Consider the following 26,203-nt stretch of genomic DNA (forward strand, 5'->3'; position numbering starts at 1 on the left):
TTAGGACTGCAAAGTCAATTCAACAATAGAAGCATTAAGTTGTTTTTGTACCTCAGTTGCTATCAACTCAGTCTGTGTTCTTCTGAGTTAGCCAGTTGCTTATGAGAGATGGGGAAGGCCTTGGCTCTTCTTGTTTCCCAGCCCACATAGCAGCTGGCTCACAGGAAGGTCACTTCCTGTTTCTCCTCCAGCACAACAGTTACCACTACACAGGAGGGGTGCATGTGCTTTCCCTTCCTCCTGGCCCACAGCATAACAGCCTCTTTAATGTTGCATTGTAACAGTTAAGAGATGAAAAAGACAAAAAAGGAAAAAAGAATTCATTACTTCATGTAACAATATTTGAGCATGTGTTAGGCACTGTTCTAAAAGTATGAGATCCATCAGTAAATAAGAAAGTTAAAAAAAATCCCTATCTTTGTACAGGTACATTCTGGTGGCAACAGATAATGACTGGAGTGCTGGTTATATAGTATGTTGGAGGGCAGTGTTATAAAACAAGGAAAAACGTGGGCTAAGTGGATTAGAAATGGCAGCAGAGCAATGAAGGGATGTGCGGTGTGATTTTAATTGGAGTTGCGGATAGGCAGCACTGAGTAGGGGACATTTGAACAGAGCATAGAGGAATATGGCCACATGCCTATGCATGTGACTGCAGAACGGAGAGGGGACAGTGCCTGGCAAATGGTGGGTGTCCTGGGGAAACAGCAAGGAGATCCATGTGATTGGAGCAGAGGTGAGAGGGAGGAGGCAGCCACGCATGACATCACAGAGAGGCTCAGGAGTATTTGGAAGAACTCCAGCCTTCTGTCTCCCGCTTTGGAGGCTGTGGAAAGGCTCCCTTTGATTCACTTTCTTTGAAAGGGCTATGCTGGAGTAATCCTTATGTCCTGAGGCCAAGTCTCTTTGATGGGACAAGGGAATTGCTGTATTTCTGACAGATTCCTGTAGGTGATTCTGATGTTCTAGGGCTGTTGATTTGAGTTCAAAAGTCCTACAACTCTAAATTAAAAATAACTTTTAATAAGAGGATAGCATCTTGAGTGTTGATGATTTAGAGATTATCTAGGAAACTGAGGTCTAGAGGTTAAGCGACTTACCCTGAGGGGCTGCCCTACTTTCCAGGTTTTACCTTCTGTCTCAGAGTTCAGTGTTCTGTCCAGTGGGCTGGGCTGCCTAATAAGCTGGGATCATTTTGCTTGTCAGGGCTTATATTTCCAATAAGCTTCACCATTTGGAACGTGGTCTGAACTTGGAGGCTCTGTAAGTAAGGTTGATTGGTATATTAAATATTTGGTTATTCACAATCATTCAGTCAGCTGCTATTGTTCTAACCTTTATGGTTAAGAGCCATTCAAAATGTATTAATCACATTTTCTTCTTCTTTAGAGGAATTCTAGAAGATTTGTACCATTTTAGAGTTGGAATGAATCTTAATTGTTCAAGATCTTACAATGCCTCTGGGGTCATAATTTTGAAGTAAGCTCTTACTTAATATTATTATTATGAAACATAAAAGCCATTCAGCTGACCTTGGACCTATCTGAGGTTTAGTTTTTTAAAAAATATATTTCTGATCTGGTTTGCTTTCATTTGATTTGTTTTTTGGAGATTGTTGTTGAATTTCTCCCCACTTGATCAAAAAAAGTTTTTGTAATGTTGGGTTTTCTGAACTTTTTCTGTAATTTGTGCCTAAATTATATCTTCAGTTGTCTGAACTTAAAGATTTTGCTCTCATTCTGGAATAAACTGAAGTAGTTACATGGGAATCACTTCAGAAGTTACTTACACAGGCAGCAACTCAGGCTTCAGAATGAAGCAGGGAAGGGGTAGGGGATTATTTCAGTTAAATCATTTCTCCTCCATTTACACACTTCTCCAAGTTTCAGTGATCAGATCTGTTCCAGCAAAGGGCCAGGTTGCACATTCCCACTGAGAATACTTGTGGAGATTAGAAGGATATATTATTTTTTCCTTTTGCTAAACCAGAATTGGCAGTGGAAACTGTCTGAGCCCTTGGCTGCTGTGGAAATGGAAGGAAACATGTATATCTAGTGCATTTCTCCTTTTGTCTTTTATTCCTGTGGAGATGCTACATTGAACAAAGGATACTGGTCCTAGGATAAAATGTTCAATTATCCCACAAAAACAGCCAGGCATTTTTTTTCCTTTCTCATGTAGAAAGTTCAACCTAAATGTTTCTGAATGACTCCTTACCTTCATGATTCAGCTCCTAATGTTCTCCACCAGAAGATGGGTCATAATTTCTGTTCCGTCATAATCTTGTCGCAGAAGTCTCAGTGAGCCTCTCTCCACCTTCTAGGTAATTTCATTATAGTAGCCACATTTCTTGAGAAAAGTCTGCAAAAGCAGTCATGTGGCTGAAGAATTAACATGGCCCTAAATTTCAGTATGTTAAAGCTGGCATAGGCAGCAGCTCCCTGAAAGATAATGACCCAAATGGGCATGCAGGAGAGAATCACAGATATGCTTTTGGAACGGTGAATTCCTGCCATTGATATTGCACTGGATGGAAACTAGTATTTTTATAATCTAACGGATGTTTGGTCAGCTCTTAAGTGGTCCCTTGAAAGTAGGGCAGATGGTAGCTGTCAGGCCTAGTTTTAAATAAATTATCGTCCCCAAATCTGTCTTGATCATTTAATGTGGTGTTCCAATAGGCATGGTGCCCAGGCAGGGTGCAAGGGAACCACAGGGGAAGCTGAGACGCTAGGGAAGGACTGACTGGCTCTTCCAGCTGCTTGGAGCACTGCCAGCAGGTGCAAGTCTTTTATAAGGTGAAGAAGGCCAAATCTTACCAAAGATCACTGATGTGGCCTTTACATAAATGCTGATCCACATGGGATGGGTGGTGCAAAGCCCATCCTCCAACTCCAAGTCAAGAGGCTCTGAAGCATCACCCCAGCTGCAGGAATGCAGGAGGGGGTGAGGTCATTCTTGCCCTCTGCTCAAATGTCACCCCACCCTCACCCCTGTGCTTCCAAGAGCATTTCCTAGTAAACCCTCTGCCTGCTAAACACCATTGCCATCTGTTTCTTGGGGAAGCCAACCTATGCAGAAATTCTTTGAAGAATTTGTCCATTATGGAGATGGACTTTTTCATGTCTCTGAAACAACAGCAAGAAGAAAGAGCTGAACTGAGATGAGAAAGCAGAAGTAAAAGAATAAAGTTGCCTCTTCTCCTTTATATTTGAAATTAGAAGTAGGGTGATAGCTTGCTTCTGTGAAGGTTAGAAATCATATGAGGTCTTCATGAGAGTCACTCTAGGAGTTAATGGTAACGAGAAAGAAAGGAAGAGGATGACAGTATTGCAGATTGCATATTTATTTTTTGTCCTTTGCATTAAAACTGGTTTTTTGTCGTCATCTTAGACCATCTTACACCAACTTATTACCTCTCTGTGCTGCTATGGCTGTAAGTGGGCAGGAGGGGCTGTGCCAGGATGTCACACTGGGGAAGCAGGACCCAGGAGCTTGAGGCTGTGGTTCTCCACTAGAGCAACTGAGTCTCCTTACTAAGGGGAGTGAAGAAAGGCATGAGTGGCCTGGCCTGAGCGTGAGAAAGAGCCATTGACAGTCCGGGAGGCCTAATAGGGTAGCACTTGGGGTGACAGTTTAGTGTTGTGCAGAAAGGACAGTTGGGGTGGGGGAGCAAGCGAGATCATGTACACAGCTTCTTTTTGGATCTTCCACAGGAAATTAGGTGTTCAAGCCTCAGTCTTGGCCAGCGCTTCCCATTCCTTGGCAGGAATTTCCAAGGGCAAGGACACTGGAATGGGGGCTCTTCAGCTTTAAGAGCGCCTGTGGGAAAGGGGCTTGTTGGGGGTCGAGGGAAAGAGGGCCGGCCTGTGGAAAGCAGGCCTTTCCTCAGCTCCCCAAGTGTGTGGAGAGGTGGCAAGCCCGCTGGGTGGGTCTGGGCTGCGGGGTCCCTCCGGCTGAAGAGAGGCGTCCTGGCGTTTCTCTCAGGGCCTTGTGAACATGTGTTCTGAGAAGCCAGAGACTTAACGGAGGGTCTCCGGGGTCCGCAGCCCTTAGGGGCCTGGCCTCGGCGAGCGCGATGGGGAAGCTGGGCCGGGCACTAGGGGGCGACGTGGGGAGGGGTACAAAGGGGGCAACGCCTCTGGGCAGCGGCGCGGAGGAGAGGGCGCCCAGGCCTGGTGCCCGCGGCCGCGGAGCTGGGGCACCTAAGGAAGACCAAGGGAGTCTGAGGGCTCTGGCGGCGGCGGGAAAACGGCGTAGGCTGCCGGCGGGCGCCTGGCCCGTGGCCGCGGGAGCCCGACGCGGCCGAGCCGAGAGAGGCGGAGGGAAGCGGCGGCGCGGGGAGCGCGTTGGGGGTGCCGCGGCGGGGAGGGTGGCGGCCGCCGGTGCGCGCGGGGCGCTGTGTGCGCGCGCTCTCTCGCTCCGGGAGGACGATGGCCCGGCAGGGAAAGTTGGGGTGACGCGTGTGGCCCCCGGAGGCTGGGCGGGGGGCTGCGAGGCGAGTCCGACGGAGCGGCGGCCCCGCAGGCTTGGGGCGCGCAGTCCCTGCGCCGCCGCCCCCTCACTGCAGGTGGCCGTGGACGCGCGGGGTCCAGGCGGCGCGGGGCGCGAGAGAGCCCGGCCGAGGGATGGGCTGCGCCCCCAGCATCCACGTCTCGCAGAGCGGCGTGATCTACTGCCGGGACTCGGACGAGTCCAACTCGCCTCGCCAGACCTCCGGCGTGTCGCAGGGCCCCGCGGCGCCCCTGCACGGCCTCTTCGTGCAGACCGACGCCGCCGACGCCGTCCCCGCGGGCCGCGCGCTGGGACCCCCTGGAGCCGTCCGCGTCCGCAGGGCCCGCGCCGAGCTGGGCAGTGGCAGCAGTGCGGGATCCGCAGCACCCGCCGGGACCACCTGCCGCGGCCGGAGGAGCCACTGCTGCGCCAGCGCGGAGGCCGAGACCCAGACCAGCTACGCCAGCGTGCAGGTAGGTGGCGCCCGCGCGCGTGGGGCGCCCGCCCCGTCTGGCCCGCTGCGCCTGGTAGGGGGCTCCCTTGGCTGGGAGCGGCCGTGAGGCGGGGGCGCGGGACGGCGGCGGAGGCTCTGGAGGAGTTTACTTCCGTTGGGGCGAAGGATGAGGGCCCAGTAAAGGCTAGTGGCAAAAGACCCCCAGGGGTCGAGGAGAGGGATTCGGCGCGTCTGGGCCCCGGGTGGGGCGCTGCGGGCTGGCCTGTGTCCCCGCGGGAGGAAGGTAGTGGTTCGGGGTGCGGCCGAGCGTAGGCTGTATCACCGGGAGCATGGGGCGATCAGAGCCCTGAGCTGAGTTTACATGCCCAGTAGGTGCAGACCCAGGTCCCGGTAAGATAGAGCCTCCCACCCAGGTGGGTTTCACCTGGCAAACTTAGCCTGGCTGGAGGGAGCCTCGGCCCAGGATCCCAGACCAGGATTTGTGAATGAGTGAGATTGTTTATGTTTCAAGAGAGCAAAGGACTAGGAAGAGGAGCAGAGTGGAACCTGTTGTTTGTCACTTTAGTCTTTCGCTGGGGTGGCTGCCACTTGACAAATGGAGGGCTCCCAGCCCCGCGTGTAGATCACCAGCTGAGCCCTAGCGAGGGGACCTGGGTACCAGTGCAGTGCAGCTGCCTAAAGATGAAGATTCTGTCCAGATGTCTGGTCTTTCAGAAGGCTGGAATTATAAGGCAGTGGGGGAGAGCGGAACGCTTACCCGATTAAAGCAACTACTAGGTATTTTTTAATGATAAATGAAAATGTTTATTTCATTAGCGCCCTCCTATAAGTTCTCAAAGCACTGTTCTATCCAAAACAGGCATGAGTGTGTTGGTCTGGACACTGGGCTTTGTTATTTATAGTAAACTGAACGACAGCGGCACATCTCTGTGCAGAGGGAAAAGAAGGTAAGTCTGTGACTCATGACGTTAGGTGGACCCAGCTTTTGTACAGCGAGGTTACCAGGAGCCATTCCATGGTTCCTTGGCTAAGAGTTGACCAAGGGTGAGGGGACTGCTGGTCTCGACTGGAGGATGGTCCTGAGGAAGGCTGGTGTTGTGGCGGCTGCGAGTGAAGACCAAACACTTCTCATGAACTGAGGTTTTAAGGGAAAAACAGCATTTGGATTTGCAATGTGAAGCTTAACTGATGTTTATTTGTTAGTTGCAGCGATTTTTGATAATAATCATACCACTAGAATAAAAATACTATTTATTGTGTGCCTACTGTGTACGAGAAATAAGTTTCTTAAAAAATAAAAACAGAATACCCAAAAACTAGAGATCTGGATTTGTGACATAATTGTCTATCAGCTGCACATTTGTCATAGAGGCCTGAAGACTGTCCTTTGTCTTTGTTGTCTCCTTCTCCACCTCCTGCCACTATTTCACATTGAATTAGCTGTAGAAACAATCTCGAGGGATTAAAATGTTGTATTTAATAACAGCACTAAATTGGGATATATTGGGGTTTTAATGATAAGGACTATTTCTTTTAATATTGAAAAGGAAATTTGCAGATGTGAAGCAGTGGCACAGAAAGGTGGCCACTCATGAACTCTGTGTACTTTGTTTTGTTTTTTGTTGCTCAAGAGAAACTCTATTTTTGCCCTTCAGAGTAGCAAGGATCTCATTTTAGTACCTGGCAACTCTTGCCACTCTGTTTAGTGAAAGAAAAAAAGGGAGTCAACCCATTCTCTGTGCTCTAATGCTTCCCTCAAGAGGCTACTTAGAGACCAGTGCAGTAAAAACTGGGATGGGTTGGGGGAAGGGCGGCTGATTATTAGCAGCTAGTATACATTTTTATAAATTTCATTGCTACTTGGCTTACATACCAGGGAAGTAATTTAACTCACTTTGCTTTATCAACAAGATTCCCAAATAGAAATGCAATTCATCCCATCTCAACTATTACTTTAGGAGTTAACACTGGTTTGCATTGCATAAGTCTCAGGAATTGGACATTTGAAATTAAATTTTAGATCAGAGTTATTTGAAGCATACAGAATTTTATCACAAAATTACCCTACATATTGTAATATTTGATACTGGACTGTAGGCCTGTGCTTCAGTGTTATCTTGTCGTTTTCAGTCTTAAAGTTCATGTGTTCTGTATCCTTTGCAGATGAGACATTTTGTAAAAACTTTTTCATTCTTTTTTAGAATAATTCTTATTTTGCCTCAAAAGTTTGAGATATGTGCTAGCCACATGGTTTCTCCATCCCTTTCTAAAATCATTAAATAGAAAAATAAAATCTTTGCCCCTTGGTCCTATTTATATGGTGGTGGTGGGTTTCAAAATTTTTCTCCATTTTGTACATTAATTATGTACCATATCCCCATTATCTCCTGGCCTCTGGAATTCCCCAGAGTGCAAAAATGTGTGCTTGATCTCTTTTTTTTCTAGCAGTAATTCATTTCATTAGGCTTTTAGAATGATGAAGCATTATGATGTCAAACATGATGTCAACAGGAACCTTTTTGAATACCTAATTGGCAAAAAAAGATTATAAATATTAATAATTCATATGCAGTACAGTGATATCACATGGGTTTCCATTTCTGGTAAGAAGTTAGTTTTGTCTCTCAATTGCTGTAAAAATGCAACTTCTTAGCAATTTGTCTCCCTCTTGCTTGCCTTTTTAAAAATAGTACTCTGGTAGGAGATTCCTGCAGGATGCTCACTCCTGACAATGTGCCAGTTTTGGAATTCTTCACAAATCCTTGGTTGAACCTTTCTCTGGGAAGAACCAGGGATCCTTAAAAATCTTTTCTCATACAAGCTGTTGCCAGCAGCCCTCGTTGATGCTCTGTTTCGCAGATGAGGCATAGGATGCTGTTAGTTTCCAAACAACTGCTGATCACCATCATTGCCAGTGCCTTCTCTTTCCTCCATTCATTGTGGTCATTTATCCATTCAGCCAATAGTTGCACCAGACTCGATTGTGGGTGCTTGGGAGTCTGGAATATCCATGAGATTTGGTAAGCAAAGCCTAGGAAGAAGGCTGATCTCTTGTAAGAGGGTGAGTCTAAATCAGTGATCACTGACTTGTACCTTATCTGCTCCACAGCACGCAAAAGGGTAATCCTGAGTTGACTGTAGATCACGAAGAGAAACAGGTGCTTTTCTGACATTATAGTAATTAGTAGTTTTTTGAGGGATGGGTGTAACTATTTTTTAAAGTTGTTTTGTGTTTGTTTTCCAAGTCAGTATTCTCAAGCTTCAACATAAACCAAAGTCCCCAGGAAGAGTTGTTAAATACAAACTGCTGGGCTCCACTCCCAAGGTTTGTGTTTTAGCAGACCTTGAGGGCAGCTGGAGAGTTGGAATTTCAAGTGAGCTGCCAGAAGTTGCTAGTATTGCTGATCTGGGGATGATGTTTTGAGTACCACTGCTTTTAAGTGAATTAAATTATTTTTCTGGCCAGATGAAGCAGGTAAGGCCGCCTTTAGGAGAGTATAGTGTGACATTGCCTGTGTGTGGGGTACAAACAGTACTTTGTTTTCACTTCTACTTTTATATGATACACCTACCATCTCAATCTATGAAGTCAAACTCTGGGCCTCCGAAGTTGGCTGGAAAATCTATAAGTGGGGAGAGTGCTGGATCACTAATCTACTTTGGTATCTTGAAGGTCATTTCTTTTAAGAATCTCTTAGGTTTGCTGTGTCTTGGTCTTGTGTTTCCATTGTAGCTGTTCCCCTGTCTCTGCCCTGGAGGGAACCCGTTACATCCTGAGAAATTGTGAGGCTGGATGTCACTTGACATGGATACATATTTTGTCTTCTGCTCTTGGAGTTTTTTTTCCCCCTTAGTTGGTTTGTTTTTGTTTTTGGAAACAGGGTCTTGCAGTATAGTTGAAGGTGGCCTTGAACGCACTTATGTAGCCCAGGCTGACTTGTGATTCTCTTGCCTCAGCCTTCAGAGTACCGGGATTATAGACATGTGTCACTACACCTGGCCTCGAGTTCTTGCAAGTCCTTTTACCATCAGTTTTTGTTTTAAAATGGAGCATAAAGTTCATTAAGCTCAAGTGGATCCAAGCTTATCTTTTGTCATTGCACATTTTTATCACAACTTTACCACCTACTAATTTGAGTCAGTGGGCATGTTTTCTTATTTTTTACTGCTTTCTTTAGTAGTTACAGTAATTTTTAAGGAAATCAGATAATCCTTCCATTTGACGCCATTAAAAAAGGCATTAAACCCAAAAGTGATGAAATATAAGCATCTGGCTTTTCAGAGGTGAGACAGTTTCTACTGAAATTCTACCCTGGTGACCATGAGGCAGGGCTTAGGCACCAGCATGACAGCAAATGGGAGAGAGCAGGGCAGATGCTGTGGCTCTGTATTGGTGCTGGGTACAGGCCAAGAATCTAAAAAGAAAGGTGAGAATGAGCCCCATAGAATCAGGAGATTGACAGAGTCCAGGTTTTAGAAAACCAGCAGAGTTGACAGGAGCAGGTAAGTACTTTGGGGCCAGGTGGGCAAGGAACATCTAGAATTCAGCAGTTCTGCAAGGATAACAGCTACTAAACCAGCTTGAGTCTTCTGACTTGGGAGTAGAAGTTTTCTATTTCTGCTCTGGGGGGCTCTGTCCTGTGTGTGAAGAGCTGAGAGCCGTGGGAGGCACTGGGAACTCACCAGCAGGCTAAAGGTGACCTGGCACCTCGATGAGGCAGCCCAGCCAGCCATCCCTTCTGTGCACTGTGTCAGACACGGCCTGGCTGGGAAATAGACTCTGCCCCCAAAAGACTTCAGCTGAAAACAAGTTTTGAGGGACTACTTCAAATGGGCTGGCAGCATAAAGGAATAACACTGTACTGCAGAACCTCCAGCCTAGAAAAGGAGGGAGCCTTTACCCTAGAAGCCAAAAAGAGCTCCATATGTGACTGTGAGGAGGAATGTAGGATTGATTGGCTCCGTGACCCTTGCAGAGGCAGGGAGGGCAAAGAGAGTAGGTGCCTTCTTGCCATTGTCCTCCCTTTCAAGGGTCTCCTATCTCTGCTTCTTTTGGCCAAATATATCTAGAAACAAGAGGGAAAGGAGTGTGTTGATCAGGGTTTTGTGGGTGCAGGGCAGGGTGGAGAGCAGGCCTGCAGGGGCAGATCCTGAGCACGTTTCCAAGGCTGTCTGTGAAAACTGTTGGTACTCTTCACTGTTGCTGGAGAGGCCTCAGTGTTGATGGACTAAGATCAAGATGGGCATTGTTGACAGTTGTTGGAAACAGTGACATTTTAAACAGTCACCTAATTCGTTGTTCACATTTCCTGCTTGATGTCTGATGGTGCTAAAGTACAACCAATGATCTTGTTGCTGTAAACATAGCCTGGGCTGCAGCCTGCTCTTCACCTGCAGCGCCTGCTGGGCTGCTTCTTGGATGCAGCCCCCTCTCACTCTCAACCCAGAGCATCAGTGTAGGGAGAGAAGGCACTGCTCCTCCAGAGAGTCTGCAGACCCCCTGGCTCAGGACGCTTAAGAAACAAACTCTTCTACATGTGTGTAAGCTGATGTTTTCCATGCAGTATGTATGTTTAGGACATACTTTAAAATATTAAAATGCGTTCTGGAGTTTTTGTTTTATGAGGCTGGAGATCAAACCCAGGGCCACCCTTAGGCTAACAAGGTTTCCCCTGAGCTGTGCACCTGGCCTACTACTGCATGCTTTTAATGATGACACAGTGAAGTTCTTGGTAGTTACAGTGTTCCTATAGAAAATGCTGCTTCTTTAACAGGTTGTAGTGTGTGTTAGGTTAGGATTGGTTTTTGACTGCCCCTCTCTCATTTCTCCTCCTCTCCTATTGGCGGGTTAAATTCAGCTTTGATTAAGGATTTTTATTTATCTCCTCCCTTGCTGTTTTTGTTTGTTTGTTTGTTTTGTGGTACTAGGGATCTAATTCACAACTTCATGCTTGCCAGGCAGGCACTTATGCCACTGAGCTAAATTCCTGGCCCTCTTGTTCTCTTCTTAGGGACAGTGCACAGGAAGAATAGTTCCTGGAGTGGAATGACCCTATGTTGCTGACAGTTTGCCTTAAGAAGTATGTGGTTGCTGTAATAAAAATCAGGAAGCGATTTTGCTTTTGGATAATCCATCAGTCGGAAAAAGATTGTTTTGTGGTGTTCCCTTTTGTCTCTAAGGTAATTCAAGTTTTCAGACATGGTGTATAAATTTCAGGAGGTAAGTAAGGTGGATATAATGACTCTAGGTATCATTTAAATCTTTGCTAAAGCCAAACACTTTGTATACATTGTTTCACCTAGTGTACATTATTTTACCTGAACTCTTGTGGCTACAGATTATTTTCATTTTTAAATGAGAACAGAAAAGTTTAGCAGGTGGAAAAAAATGCCTAGAGTGAGAGCTAAATGTGGATGCAAGATTATCTGAATCTGTGAGCACTGCATGGCAGCACATACCCATAATCTCAGCACTTTAGGGTGCTGAAACAGGAAGATCACAAGTTCAAACCCATCCTGGGCAACTCAGTAATAGCAAGGCTCTGGCTTAACCATTCAGTTTATTGCCTCTCATACTTGATCCAGGTGTGCTGGGAGCAGGACCTATGGGTACTCTACCACTGGCCCATCTGTAGCTGGTGCTGAGATGTAGTTACTTAGAGCAGAAGCTGTCAGCAGGTTGGGGGAGGGAGGCAGTAGCCTTGAAAGTGGGGTTTTCTGAGGTCCATGCCCACCATCACCGCTTCCATAGGTTGGAGTGGAGTGTTGCTTTGAGATGAGAATGTACAGTATGCACAAAATTCAAGCTGCCTGGGCTCACATTCTTATTTTTACTCAGCATAGTCTTGGCACTTTGTAATTGCTATATGTGGAGATGTTAGCTGCTGAAATTCATGTGACTGCCATTATTCCTATTTTGATAAGTAAAATGAGATTTTGGTTTTTGGGTATTTTTGAAACAGAATTTTGTTCTGAGAAATGTATCACACACTTTGGAGTAGATCAATTTGGCCAACTAAGCTAACCGGATTTATATAGAGCTGTGTTATTGGGCAAATTTGGAAACCACTAGAAGACCAGGAGAGGAGGTGCTGCTTGTCCGCAGCCTGTGTTGCAGGTGTTGTTCAGGGCCCTGGTGTAAGCTGAGGAGGCTCTTGGTAGACTCTTTGGTTTGTCTGGGTCTGGAATTGTGCTCAGAGTGGTTTTACCTGTGCTCTGCCAGTTTGTGTATGGTGCCATAGCAGGTGCTGGATGCAGGGTCTTGTTGGGAAAAGCTGCACTGTAAATCTAGACCTGTTTTCTCCTAGGTCGGAAGATATCATGATTAGCTTCAGAGACCCAGATGCCTGTGTGTCACAAAACTGTGAATTCTGGGAATTTGTAGTAAGATACAATGGAGATTTTTCAAAAGCAGCCTATGATATAGAGTAACATATGAAAAGTGTATTTTTTGACATTAGAACCACATACTTGGAAGGGAATGGCAGGAGTCCAGGCTGGGTAGGGCTTCTGGCCCCACTGGGTTTCCTGTTTACAGAGCATACAGCCAGAACCATGGCCAAATGAAGAGAAGAGGACACGAGAGATGGCCATTGAGGACCCAGCAGCCAACTCCACTCGTGTCCTTGTCCATTTACATTTTTAAAAATGCCTTCACCATCTTGCCTGAGAAACTGGGTCGCTGTGAGGAAAACAAGTCACCAATAGTGGTTCAAACTGAGCCTTTTGTGGAGCTAGAAGTCTGTCTTCCCTCACCTTCAAAAAAGCATGCCACTCAGAAGAATGACCTCTAGATAGAGCTGGAGTGAAGCTGAGGACCTGCTTCATCAACACGGGGCAAGCACTTCCCCCACAGTCCTCCAAGCATATACTCAAGGGTATGTATACGCGCACGCGCGCACACACGTATACACATGCACACACACACAACTTTTCAAGGCACTTAATTGGTATTGGGAAAGAATGTGCATATGGAAACAATGTTATAGGTGGCATTTAGGTTTCTAGGTTAGCCAAAGAAGTTTCTAACCCATCTGGTGGCTGAGATACAGCGATAGCCTTGAGAGAAACATAAAACTGAATTAGAACTTGTTTCTTCCAACGTGTGTCCTTTGAGACCAAAAGGGTTTATTAGAGGGTGGCAAAGCAGGTGAGAGCTCAGGGAGCCCTCCTGGGAGCAGTTAAGAGAGGAATAGTTACTGCAGGTGAGCCCTAGAAACCTGGGAAGCAGAGGGCACAGGTGAGTGTGTAAACCCCGTGGTGTGGTGCTCATGGGGAAGGTGAGGCTCGCTAGCTCAAGGGGCCCATCAGAGTCAAGGTCACACAGTTGGGACTTAGTTTGTCTGCCAAACAGCCCTCACTTCACTGTGCTCTTTTTCCTAGACGTAAATAGGAGTGTGGCTAATTTCATTAAGGCACTTACTTTCTATTCCTTCCACAAATATTCCAGTATGTATTTTTATTAATTATAAGAACTCTTAGAAAATTGCAAAATCATTACATAAAAAAATGGAATGACTACTTAACCACAGTTTTCTAATTCTCCTATTAATGACTCTTTTATGTTTACTGATATCCAGATAAGGCCCCCTTATCACAAGTGGCTGGTATTTCTCTTAAATCTCTCTAAATCCCTAGGTTCCCCTCTTTTTTCTTTTTTCCTGGGTTATTCATCCTTTGGGTTTTCTTCATTTTACTTGATATATTTCTGTGGAGCATCTAATGTGCTTTTGTGCCTTCTGTATTTGCTAGAACTGGTAATTAGAGGTTTGATCAGATGAATGCTTAGTTTTGGAGGGTGGGCATGGGGTGAAACACCACTTGGGTGAGGTTGTAGTCTCACATCAGGAAATTCAGTGGGAGTCTGTTCTCTCACTGTTACCTCATTACATCCATCGGTCATTAGGAGTTGTAAATCAATGACATTCTTATTCTGTCATTTCATCTTCATTAGCTGAAATGTGAAATAGGAAAAAAAACTTTTGCTAACTGATTTGTTTCCTGGGATACAGTTTCTATAGGAAAAACAGGTTAAATCCATGCATCTTTCCCATTATTTTCAGTTTTCAAAATACTGGAATGAGTTCATTCCCAGCCTTCTCCTAAGGTGACAGTTAGTTTCCTATGTGGTTGTTTACTTAGCATCACTCCAAATCCTGTGGCTTCATCCATATTGTGTGCTAATGTGTTGCACTTGTTGTTACCTGCATTGCCCAATTTTGACAGGAGAGGGCTTATTCAAGTTGGTGAGATGCTTTTTTCTTTTTATGCAATAGTTTCTTCTTCTTCTTCTTCTTTTTTTTTTTTTTTTTTGTCTTTTTCCTTTTTATTGGTACCAGGGATCGAACTCATGACTGCCTGCTTGCAAGGCAGGCGCTTATGCCACTGAGCTAAATCTCCAGCCCCTTTGCAATAGTTTCTACTAGGTTGATTTCCCCCCACCTTATTCCTGACACTTCCTCTGTAGCTGAGGATGAATGGACTGTCCCAGAGATAGTGGAAATCTTTGTGTCCACCCTGCTACCGTGGTCACCCAAGGCCCTAAGGAATGCAGCCTTTGAGAGGAACAATTTTTCACAGCCTCCTGCAGCTCCTTGGCTAAAGCTTTGTGGCCACAGAGGGTGGCCTGGGGTGATGTGAAGGTGCTCCCTGACCTGTGCTTGATTTCCAGCTCTGTTCTGTGCAGACTTTGGACCTTGGAGAATCCATACAAGCCCTTCTCAAGAGGCAGGAATCATGGCCTGCTAAAAGTATTTGTGTATGAATGACAGAGCTGCAGTCTTTATAAACCTTTAGATTCTCAACAATGTGTGTATGTGCACTTCCTGCCTAAGTACTGCTTTAGGTGAGAAGGGAATAAAAACAAACCAAATGTATCCCTACCTTCCAGGGCCCTGGATCATTGGTGCTCAATTTGGTCATTCTCAGTGAGGTGACAGTGCTTTGGCTCAGTGTAGACAGTGGCAGGAGTTAGGGTTCTTCCACATAAAGTGTCCTACTAGAGTGATAAGGAGTGGGAGCCAGAGAAGACACTGTGTGGACACAGATGCCATCAGTGGAGGGGCCTAAGGCCAGAGTAAGGTCAGATTTTTTGCACCCAGAGCTCACAGCTGCCAGATGCAGAGCCTGTTAGGAATGAATACTAAGTCCAGTAGAGTTGCAGGTTGAGCTGTCCCTTGGTTGATGTGGTGTATGAGTTGCCAGATATGGCTCACCTTAGTTTGCAGTTCTAGAGCTGCCCTGTCCATGGAAATGCAGTATGAGCAAGACGTAACACATACAAGCAATTTTATAATTCTCCGATTGTCATAGTTTTTAGGAAGCATAAAAGAAATATATAAAATCAGTTTTGATAAATATAAAACAATGTTAAGAATATATTGCCATATACTTGACATTAAACATTTTAATGAGATAGTTTACGTTCTTTTAAAAATTATTTTGGAACTACTGTAAGTCTTTGCAGTCTAGAATTTGTGTCACCATTAGAGTGCATCTCAGTGTAGACTGCCAAGTGCCTAATGATTACACAAGTAGTTACTGTAATGAAAAGGAAGAAAACTTTGCATTACAGCTGTATATCAAGCAATTACAATTTGTCATTGTAACTTGATAAGAAATAGAGCCCAGAAGTTACGTTGCTTTGTCTCTCTTATGTTTTTGCCAGGTCTTCTTTGAGTTAGGTAAGGCTAGAAGTCTATAAGCTGCATCTTCTGTGTACTTACTTCTGTGACTTTACTTCTGCAAAGTTCACATTTTCCTCTGTCCAAGGAGGATTATACAAGTTCCATAGCATCACTCTGACCCCAGTGCTATTAATACATGTGCCATCATTTGCATTGGGCAGAATTCTCAGTGTTACTTGTTTTAGATAAAAATATGCAAGCCAATCTTGAAAACTTTTTATTTAATATTCTTTATTATGGAAAAGTCCAAATATATATATATATATATATATATATATATATATAAAAGCATAGAGAAGAGTATAATGAAACTTCATGTACACAACACCCAGCCTCAACAGTTTCAAAATTAGGCCCACTTTTTCTCTATGCCACCCACATTCCCCCTATTCTGGGTTTACTTTAAAGCAAATCTAAAGCATTCTACTATTTTAGGCTGTATTATTTTAGTATATAACTATACAAGATAAGAACTGTTGAGAAAACCCTATAATACCATCTGTATACTCCTAATTAAAAATAACTCCTTAATATCAATTTCTTTTGGTTAAATCATCTTTAGAGTAGGATTCACCCATTACAGTTGGTTGATACATTTTAAAATCATTTTTTAAATGACAAGTTCCCCTTTCTCTTCTTTCCCTTACAGTTTATTTGATAAAGAAATGGAACCATTTACCTTGCAGCTTTCCACTGCCTAGATTTTGCCCATTTTTCCTGCAGGGTCATTTATTACATCCTCCTGCTGTGGGCTCTGATAGATCCAGAGGCTTGACCAGATCACACTTACTGATTTCTTTTTGGAAGTTGGCTTTATAGGTAGTGTTGTCCATTATATGGCATATTATATGCACCTGGCTCTCTCTTTTTGTGATGTTAGCAGCCATTGCCAATTTTTTTGCTTATATTTCTTAAATTCCTTGGAATTGCAAAATCTGTATCACTTTTTCTACAATGTTCCTGGGATGATTCTATAAGTGGAACTCAAATTCCTCAACTATTTGGTTACCTTCATGTACAGTTCATGTGGGATAAATGTTTGTTTCATTCTTTTCTTCTTGGTACTCATTCTCAAAATGAGTTCTGTAGCATTCTCCAGGGAGATCCCAGCTGTGTTTAGTGTTGTTATACACTTGTCAGTTTGTAAGTATTCTGTGAGTTCAAGTCCACTGCAGTACTAACCTTGCTGATGCTTGGGTGTCCCATCTTTCTGTAAGTGGGGGGCTGTGTAATGTTCTCTGGTAATGTTCGGTAGAATTCTTGCTTTTTGGTCTGACAAGATGTTTCAGGTTCCCTGACTGAAGCAGAACAAGTTATTTCCCCCAAGAACCTGATTCGTTTTGTTGTGAAATGGGATTCATAGGCATGATCTTGATAGTGTTACTCATTACTGATCATAGTTTCTGGCATTTTGTGAGCAAAGCCAGGAAATAAATACTTTTTAAAGATAAAAATGCAACATGAGTTTATATTTCCAGTTTCCAGTTAAGAGTGTAAGAGTTTTCTTAGCTTCATCAGTGCTAAATTTATTTCCTTTTTTTTTTTCATCTGCATGACTTAAGCACTGGTTCCTAACATCATAATGCATCATTTGTTCTACAAGTAACACATATCTCAAAATAACAGTGATGAACAATATGATCACCTAAAATAGTTTAATTTTTGATGTTAGAATATATCTCACTAGGGATTAACTATTCTTTTTTGTGTTGCTTTTCTAAGAAGGGAACAGTTTTTGCTAAACTCAAGACAGGTTTTTTTTTTCCACGTCACTGTGGTGTTTTGTTAAAACTTGATTATGTATCATAAACGTATAAATTACCCTTTCCAAAGTGAGATATATACAATGCATTTACAGAAGTTCAGATTTTATCCTTATCTCTTATATTCTATGCTTTCTATTCTGGAAGTAACAGTATTTTAAATTTGTACTTAAATTTACATTTGTTTTAAAAACACACAAATGCATGTTTATGGTCTCCATGGCTTAGATGTGTGGTAGTATACTAACTCACTTTTCCACACTTTCCTTTTTTTACTTTCTATATTCTGGAGATCACTCCACTGCAATGCATAAAAATATCCATGTTTTTTCTCATGAGTACATAGTGTATACCATTGCATGGCTGCATTATGGTTGTGTAGTGTAATGCTAATACGTTGTGTCAACTTGAGAAGTCTGGAAGCTTCATTAAGTAATTTAGCAGCTCTATACCTTAGGATATAGAGGACATGCCCTAGCTTCTCTGGGATGTTATTCATTGGTCAACTGGAGAAATTTAGAAGTTTAAGTGATTCAGCAGGGGGTCAGGGTTTTTACTTTGTAAACATCATCATCCTGTGCAAGAGGAGGGCTTGAAGATGGTGTGGCTGTAAGGAGCCCATCCACTCCCCACTGGGTGGATAGCCTGCATACAATAACAGTGAAGGGAGAAAGGAAAAAGACTGTTGGACTTCTGCCTGGGACTCTCCAGCCTTCTGGCATGGACTCTTCAGCCTTCTAGGGTAGATTCTTCAGCAAAATTCCTGATACGGACTCACAGGGAACACTGCAGTGAGCTTCAGACCCTGGACTGAACCCTTTAGCCTCCACTGAGCAGACATCTTTTGTACTCTTTCTCATCCCACTCTGTGGCTGACCATTGTAAGCCAATCTTGTCATTTCTTTTACAATTGGGTATCTTGTGTTATATCTCTTTCTTGAAGTAAACCCCATCTGATACATACAACCAGGGATTTGGTGGATTATTACAGAAAGGGAATACTCATCTATTCAGGGCACTGACTTCAGCCATCCTCTAAAGACCTTCATTTGGTATTTTGGTCCTCTAGGAATTAGAAAGTAGTGGTACAGTTTCAGTTTAAACTTACCATCTGTAGTAGAGGTTCTTGTGAGTTGAGCCAACTCTTGGCTGCTCTTGGTTTCTGAGTTTTCTAGAGCAGGTTTCCTACCCACAGCAAATAAGCTGTGGTTTGGGGAGAACTACCTGTGTGTTTGCACTTAGCTTATAGTTCTGTATGCTTACGTTAGTGCAACAACCCAAGAATGCTACAGTGATAGTATCACTGCTGATTTAAAGAACTTTCTGGAGCATTCCTGAGAATTTAGAACATAAAAGGTGCTTTATCTTGAGACTAATCATGAGATTAATCATTATCTTGAGATTAAACATTAATGCAGTGTTTGGGTGCTTTTTGTACATCTGAAAAACCTAATTCTGTCCTTGTGATAGAATCAGGTATCTGATCAGTGATGGTGCTTTCCCCTGAAGGGTTTTTTATATTCAGAGTATTGGTGAACTGACCCTGTTTGCTTTCCTTAAACAGATGTATCGACTTTATCAATTGTAATGCTCAAGGTGGCTTCTCAGTGCACAGATGTTGTAGACGAGTGAGTGAGACATTGTAGTAAAGTTGGATTGAGAAGAGGAAGAAAGACGAGAGAAGCAGGAACACCAGTAAAAGAGAGCAGATATGGATCAGAGGAAGAAATCTGGGAGGCACTGAAAGATGGGAACGGAAAGATGCAGAAAGTGCTATAAAAACTGGATGTGTGCCTGTGAGTGTCCAAAGGAGGTACTTTTGGAAGTGGAGTAACAAAATTGTGTGTCACCAAGGATGGGAGATAGTTTAAGCTGTCATTTTAGGAGGAGGAAGCAAGATTGGGGAAACATACATGAACTTAGGGGCAAACTAATTAAGTGCAACAAATTATTTGTTGAGTGTCTAAGCATCAAACACCAGTGTTAGATTTAGGACTACAAAGATGAACAACATGGTCACCTCCCAAGGGAAGTTTATACTCTGCTTGGGATGAGACAATAACATATAGACATGTATTTACCTACTGCTGTGTAACACACTGCCACAGACTTAAGGGTTTAACACATGCATAGATTAACATCAGGAGTCCAGGCATAGTTCATTTCGGTCCTCTAGTGGGGACGTTGTCTAAGGCTACAGGAGAGGTGTTGGCTAAGCTGGGTCTCATCTGAAGGCTTGGCTGGGGGAGATCTTCCAAACTAATGTGTGTGGTTGTTAGTGGGATTCAGTTCTGTAAAGGCTGTTAGGTTGAGGCTGTAGCTCCCTGCTGACCATTGTCGGAGGTCACCTTTTCTAGCTTGCAGACAGCTTGCTTTGTCAGAGTCAGCTGGGGAACTGGTCCACCATGAAGTAAGATGGTATTCACAGTTTTAGGTAGTTCATTTAGGGTGTGGAGGAAGGAGCTGCTTCAGGGCGTAACTTAGAGGAGGTGGGACTCACTGGGGGCAGTGATGGAGCCTGCCAGCTATACAACTGTATATCGCAGTTACATAATGTCTGAGAGGAACAGAAAGGCCATCCAGCTCTTCCTGTTGGATTTCTGCTTGACTTGGAAATGGCTTCTCAAACAATGCAGTGTCTAGAGGTCTGAGTGTGACCTCGAGGACAAATAAAGATTAACTTGTGTATAGATGGCATGGAAAGAGGAGGGAGATGGATGTTCCTGCCTCTCCCCAGGGGAACAGCACAAGCACCATCAAGGAAATGAAATAGGTATGTCTGAAGAGTAGTCAAGATGCCCAGTGTGAAAATATGTGGAAAACATGTAGGAAGAGCCAGAAATGGAAATGATGAAAGGCAACAGCAGATTGTGGGGTTTCTCCTTTGCTGGGCTGAAGAATGGGGACTTTATTAAGGGCACGCAGGGAACAGAGTTACAGTTTAATGGTATGGAAATTAACATTAGCAATTTTAATAATAACTCAGAGGCCTGAGGAAGAGGGCCTATAGTAAAGTAGTAGCAATTGAGACGAGGGGATACATTTTCATTTTTTAGATTAGGAAGTTCTTTGATATTTAGATAAAGCAGAATGGGAGATGGAGTGGCCTGGAACAGTGTTCAGATTTGGGCTGAGTTTTGGCAGAGCATTGCTGCTGGGATGTGGTGGAAAGAGTAGATGGCAGGAAGGGAAAACATGGAAGGGAGGGATCTGTAAGTGTTCATTAAGTTTGTGAATTAAGCAACTGATTACAGAAAGCTTAACTCCCAGTATTCCTTACCGTGTTCTGTTCTCAATTTAATCAATGTAAGGATGTAAATTTACTTTCTAGTTAAACCATATGTTCCACTGGTAGGAGACAGTTGAATATCGATTTCATTTTTCTTAGAAGAAACTTAGAATCACAATTTTAGTAAACGAAGAGCAAAGGTAGAGAGCCCATCTGTCCACCAGTTCTATCTGGTGCTTAGAAATTGTAATCTGCATTTGTCTACCATTAGTACCACAGAGTACCTTTTACTAGACACACAGTGTCATATAACTGAATTTTTCTAAAAAATTGAGATCTAACTCATAAAACACACAATTCATCATTTTAAATTGTAGAGTTGCTTTTAGTATTAATGCTCTACCACTTCATGTATCATATCCCCATAAACTATCATACCATGAAAGTATCTTAAAGTCAAAAATACACTTCACACTCCTAACCTCCAGAGCATCATAGCTTAGCCTGGCTTATGTTAAATGTCCTCAGGGAAAAAAATCATGTAACACAAAGCCAATATTATAATAAACAGCTGAATATCTTGTGCAGGCATATGGATGGGCGTTCTGTAGACATGATGGAATATGAAAACACAAACAGTAGGCTGAGCTCTCTTGTCACACCATGCTCTGTAAAGGTCAGTGGTTCGCCCTTGTGTATGCGGGCTGCTGTAGCTGCCCACGGTTGTGAGTAAGTATCCTACTACAGAGCCTTAGTCCAGAAAATGACTTTTGAGGTTTGGTTTCTGTTAAATGCATGTTGTTTTCATGTCAATGTAAAGTTGAACAATGGCAAAAGGAACAAACCATCCTAAGTAAAAAACTACATATTCACTGTGTTGTGGGATTACGGCTACTATCTCATTCTCAAATATTGCTGTCACCCCCAAAAGAAATCTGGTGCCTATTAGCAGCCAGTGAAACAGTACCCCCAGGAACTGCTAATTCACTTTCTGTCTCTTTGGGTCTACTTGTTCTGCATTGCATATCAAGGGGCTCATATCAAATGTAGCCTTTTGGGTGCACCCTTTTCCACATAACATCTTCTCAGGTTTATCCATGTTAAAGCATATGTTAGTACAGCAATACTCTTTACTGCCAAATAGTATTCCTTTGTATAGATGTACTGTATTTATCTGTCCATTCATCTACTCATAGAGATTCATGCTGCTCCCATTTCTTTGGCTATTATGAATAATACTGCTATGAATATCTTGGGTGTATACTAGGAGTAGAACTGGATTCATAAGTAACTTAACATTTAACTCTTTGAGGATTCCCCAAATTGTTCTACAAAGTGGCTGCATGATTTTCTTTTCCTTCAGCATCTATGAAGGTCTCTAGTTCTCCATGTTCTTAACAACACTTTAAAAAATAATAATTGCAGAAGATGTGTAGTGATGTATCATATGGTTTGATCTGCAGTTTCCCACATGCTTAATTCAGGGTCATTCTTAGAAATTAAACAAAGTACCACATGAGAGTCCACAATACAAATTTTTCTCCCAGTTCTTTGCTAAATTTGAGAGTATCTCCAGAATAACTCTGTTATTGCTCATGGAGAGTTTCATTTACACTGTAGCTTTTTAGCTGAGGAAGGTAGAGTGTAGGCATAGCTGACCCCATAGGCTTTATAGGAGGCATGTGCCTAAGTCCCCTGGACCTCTGCCCTAGAGTTCTGGAATCACAGCCCAATGTGGCTGCCCAGGCTATGCAACTTGAAAAAGCTACATATTTAATATAGATGCAAAGATCAAGAGTTTAGAATCTCCATTTGGCTCCAGTCTGGGCAATGTAATTGAGACCAAGGAAAAGCAAGACTTGGTGTCAAAATATTTATGTATCACCTTTACTTGCTGCCTTGGGTGTGCTACTGAGCATAAGACATTCAGATCTCATGATAAGAGCAGAGGGCATTGTTTTTACAGGTGCAGAAGCAAATGTTTAGATTTGGTTCAGGAGCTCAATACCAACACAGAATCTTGGGAAACACTGCAGTGGTTTGGGTCCACTGAGCCTCACAGGCTGCATTGGCCCTTGATGTTTGGTTTGGTGATGTATAGGGAATGATTAAGAGAATTCCCAAATGGTAACTCCTATAGAATTCATATGTAGCTGTTTTGGAATGCATTTCCAGGTGCTCATATAAGGACAAATTCAGCTGAGAGTGTGGAAGTCAGCAATACAACAGACACAACTAAGAAGCTGGACTTCAAAGCCCTAGTACAAAAGGACTCAGAGAGTCTGAGGGAGTGTCCCCTTCCCACATTTCTTTGTTTCTGCTTCTAGCTTGAGTTAAATGTATGACTTTTTTGACTGACATCAGTAGCTAAGAAACATTCTCTTTCTCTCTGTTCTTCTCTGGTTGCAGTGCAAAGTAGTGGATTCAGGTTTTTTTAAAAATGTTATTTAAAAGGAAAAAGAGAAAAAACAAGACAAAACAAAGCAGTGTAAGGGTACAATTAATACAGAACTACAAAAAAAAAAAAAGAAAGAAAGAAATCACCAGTTAATAGATTACAATTATCATCCTAGAGACAGTTGCTCAAGTCACAGTATCAAAGCATACAAAGTGGACATTCAAACAGTGAGGCTGCAAACAGTTGTGTTCAATGATCCAACCAAAAACATTAATATGGGCATCTATTTAACACCCCTAAACACACTTGTAGTTGTATACTTTAGAGCACTTTTTTTTCCTCTCTTTTTTACAACAAAATTTACACATTTTGGGTTTTATTACTCCTTAGTTCTTGTTACTTTTTTTTTTAGAAGAGAATAAAGTCAAATATGGCAAAACAAAGCTGTGAGTCAAAACCAAGGATAGACATAGCACATGATGTAAAAACAGAGTACAAGATTATCGACAATGGTTACCATAATGCCTCTTGCTTCCTTGAAAAGAATTGTCTATCTCATTAGGTATTATAAAGTTGAACAAAACAGTAGAGAACAATGCTTAAGTTTTATTGGTCTAAATAAAACTTAAGCATTGTAAACACTACAGGACTTCCAAAGAAGATAATAGTCAAACCAGAATGGGCATCATAGTGAATCTTATTGCCTTCAAAGTAGTTGCCTATACCTTCAAAACTGATACTATCATACAGAACAGAGCAGAGTCTAATCATCAAAACAAGATAGTGGGAGTATTACAGGACTTCAAATCAAGTTAATAGGAAATCAAATAAGTTACTATAATATATCCTGCTAATTTTTTTGATTTTTTCCCTTAATTAAAAAAATCATAAAAAATAACTAAATAATTTTTTTAATGAATAAGGAAGAGATTGAGATAAAAGAGGACATAACATCATAACAGTACAGGTCAAAGCATGACGGTTTCAGCAACCTAGTGCTTTACCACCAAATAACCCGGTTTAATAGTGGTTACCATAGTGTCTTTTTCCTTGAAATATTTCAATATAACTTCATATACTATAGCTTCAAACATATCAAGTCAGTGTAAAACCAATCAATTGGATGAGAGCATTTAGAACCAACTAACAGAAAATAAACAATGGTTTCTATATTATCTCTTTGCCTATAACAATTTTTGTTTATATTATCACATATAATAAAATCCAGCAAGATACATCATGATAAAACCAATGGAAACAGAAGAGCCATAGTTTGGTGGGGCTTCAAAACACGATGATAGTAAATCAGCACTAGCTATTATGATGACTTATTTTCTTCAAAATAGCTGTTCATTTCATCACAGGCAATCATATCAAGCAGCCCAGAATAAAGTCTTTCCAATTAATAAGTGAAAACTTTATAAGGCTTCAAGGCCACATAATGGGGAATCATGATTACCACCTACTTTTATATATTTGAATCATTACTTACATTAGGGAAATTATTTGGTATTCACACATGCAAGATTGATTTATTTCACTTATGAGTATGGTCTCAAGCTGCGCCCATTCAATGATAAATATCTCAGTGTGATCATTATTTATAGCTGAGTAATACTCCATTGTATAGAAATACCACAACTTTTTTTATCCATTCCTCAGTTGATGGACACTTGGGTTGTTTCCAAGATTGGGCGATTTCAAATTGTGCTGCTATAAACATAGGTGCACATATATCACTGTGGTATGATGCTTTCAGTTCTTCTGGGAATATGCCTAGAAGTGGAACAGCTGGAACAAATGGGACTTCCAATCCCAGCTTTTTGAGAAATCTCCAGACTGACCTCCACAAAGGTTGTACCAGTCTACACTCCCACCAACAGTGTAGGAGAGTTCCTTTTTCCCCACAGCCTCTCCAGCATTTGTTGTTGTTGATTTTCTTGATCCTGGCCATTCTTTCAGGAGTGAGATGGAATCTCAGTGTGGTTTTAATTTGCATTTCTCTAATGACCACTGATGATGAACATTTTTCATGTATTTATTTGCCATTTGTATTTCTTCATCTGAGAATTGTTTATTCATCTCAGATGCCCATTTTTGGATTGGATTTTTGAATTTTGGGGGGTCTGAGTTTTTTTTAATTCTTTATATGTTTTAGACAAAAGTCCCTTGTCTGAGGGGGAGTTCACTAAGATCTTTTCCCAGTTTGTGGGTTTTCTTTTCACTATGCTGGAGATTTCTTTTGACATGCAGAAACTTTTTATTAAGAGGTGGTCCCAGTTATTGATTCTGGGAAGTATTTCCTGTGGGGTTTGAGTCCTGTTCATGAATTCTCTACCTACCCCTATGTCTTCAAGGTTTCTACCCAATTTATCTTCCAATAGATTTAGTGTTTCTGTTTTAATATTCAGATCTTTGATCCATTTAGATTTTAATTTAGTACATGGTGATAGACATGGGTCTAGCTTTAGTTTTTGGCAAATGGAGAGCCAGTTTTTCCCACACCATTTATTAAAGAGACTATCATTCTTCCAGTGAACCTGCTTGGCTCCTTTATCAAATCAAAGATAAGGTGGTTGAGTGTGTTTGTAGTTGTGGTTGTATCTTCTAATCTATTCCATTGATCTTCGGCTCTGTTTTGATTCCAATACCATGCTGATTTTACTACTGTTGCTTTGTAGTATAACTTCAAGTCAGGGATTGTGCTGCCTCCTGCCTTGCCTTTGCTGCTTAGAATTGCCTTTGCTATTCAGGTCTCTTCTGGTTCCAGATGAATTTTAGGAGTGATTTCTCTAGATTTATAAGGTATGTTGATGGTATTTTTATTGGGATTGCATTGAATCTGTATAACAGCTTTGGGAGAATGGCCATTTTCACAATGTTTGTTCTTCCTATCCATGAGCAAGGGATGTCTTTCCATTTTCTGAGATCATCTTCAATTTCTTTTTTCAGTGTATTGTCATTTTCCCTGTATAGGTCTTTCACTTCTTTCATAAGAGTAATTCCTAAATATTTCATTTTTTTCCTTACTAGTGTGATGAGTGTGGTTTCTCTTATTTCCCTCTCTGTGATTTTGTTGTTAGTGTATAGGAATGCTATTGATTTCTGAGTATTGATTTTGTATCCAGCTACATTACTGAATTTATTTATTATATCTAAGAGTCTTTCAATGGAGTTTAG

The 26,203-nt window shown here is 42.3% G+C and overlaps 1 protein-coding gene across 12 annotated transcripts in view; it reads left to right on the forward strand.

Moving 5' to 3' along the window:
* The window catches only part of Pde8b (phosphodiesterase 8B), a 252,310-nt gene that overhangs the window by 24,267 nt on the left and 201,840 nt on the right, over positions 1-26,203 (forward strand). For 9 of the 12 annotated variants that reach the window (XM_063258377.1, XM_063258383.1, XM_063258379.1 and 6 more), the window contains exon 1: positions 4,483-4,967. The exons of 2 other annotated variants lie outside the window; for them this stretch is intronic. In XM_063258377.1, the coding sequence (XP_063114447.1) occupies positions 4,629-4,967 (339 nt within the window). In that variant the 5' untranslated portion in view covers positions 4,483-4,628. Of the gene's footprint in view, positions 1-4,482; positions 4,968-5,820; positions 5,896-26,203 lie in introns of those variants that run through there. One more of the 12 variants, XM_063258388.1, reaches the window with a different exon arrangement.

The sequence above is a fragment of the Cavia porcellus genome, unplaced genomic scaffold (assembly GCF_034190915.1).
Source record: "Cavia porcellus strain 051 isolate PalLab524CR breed Dunkin Hartley unplaced genomic scaffold, mCavPor4.1 scaffold_11, whole genome shotgun sequence".
Classification (NCBI taxonomy): Eukaryota; Metazoa; Chordata; class Mammalia; order Rodentia; family Caviidae; genus Cavia; species Cavia porcellus.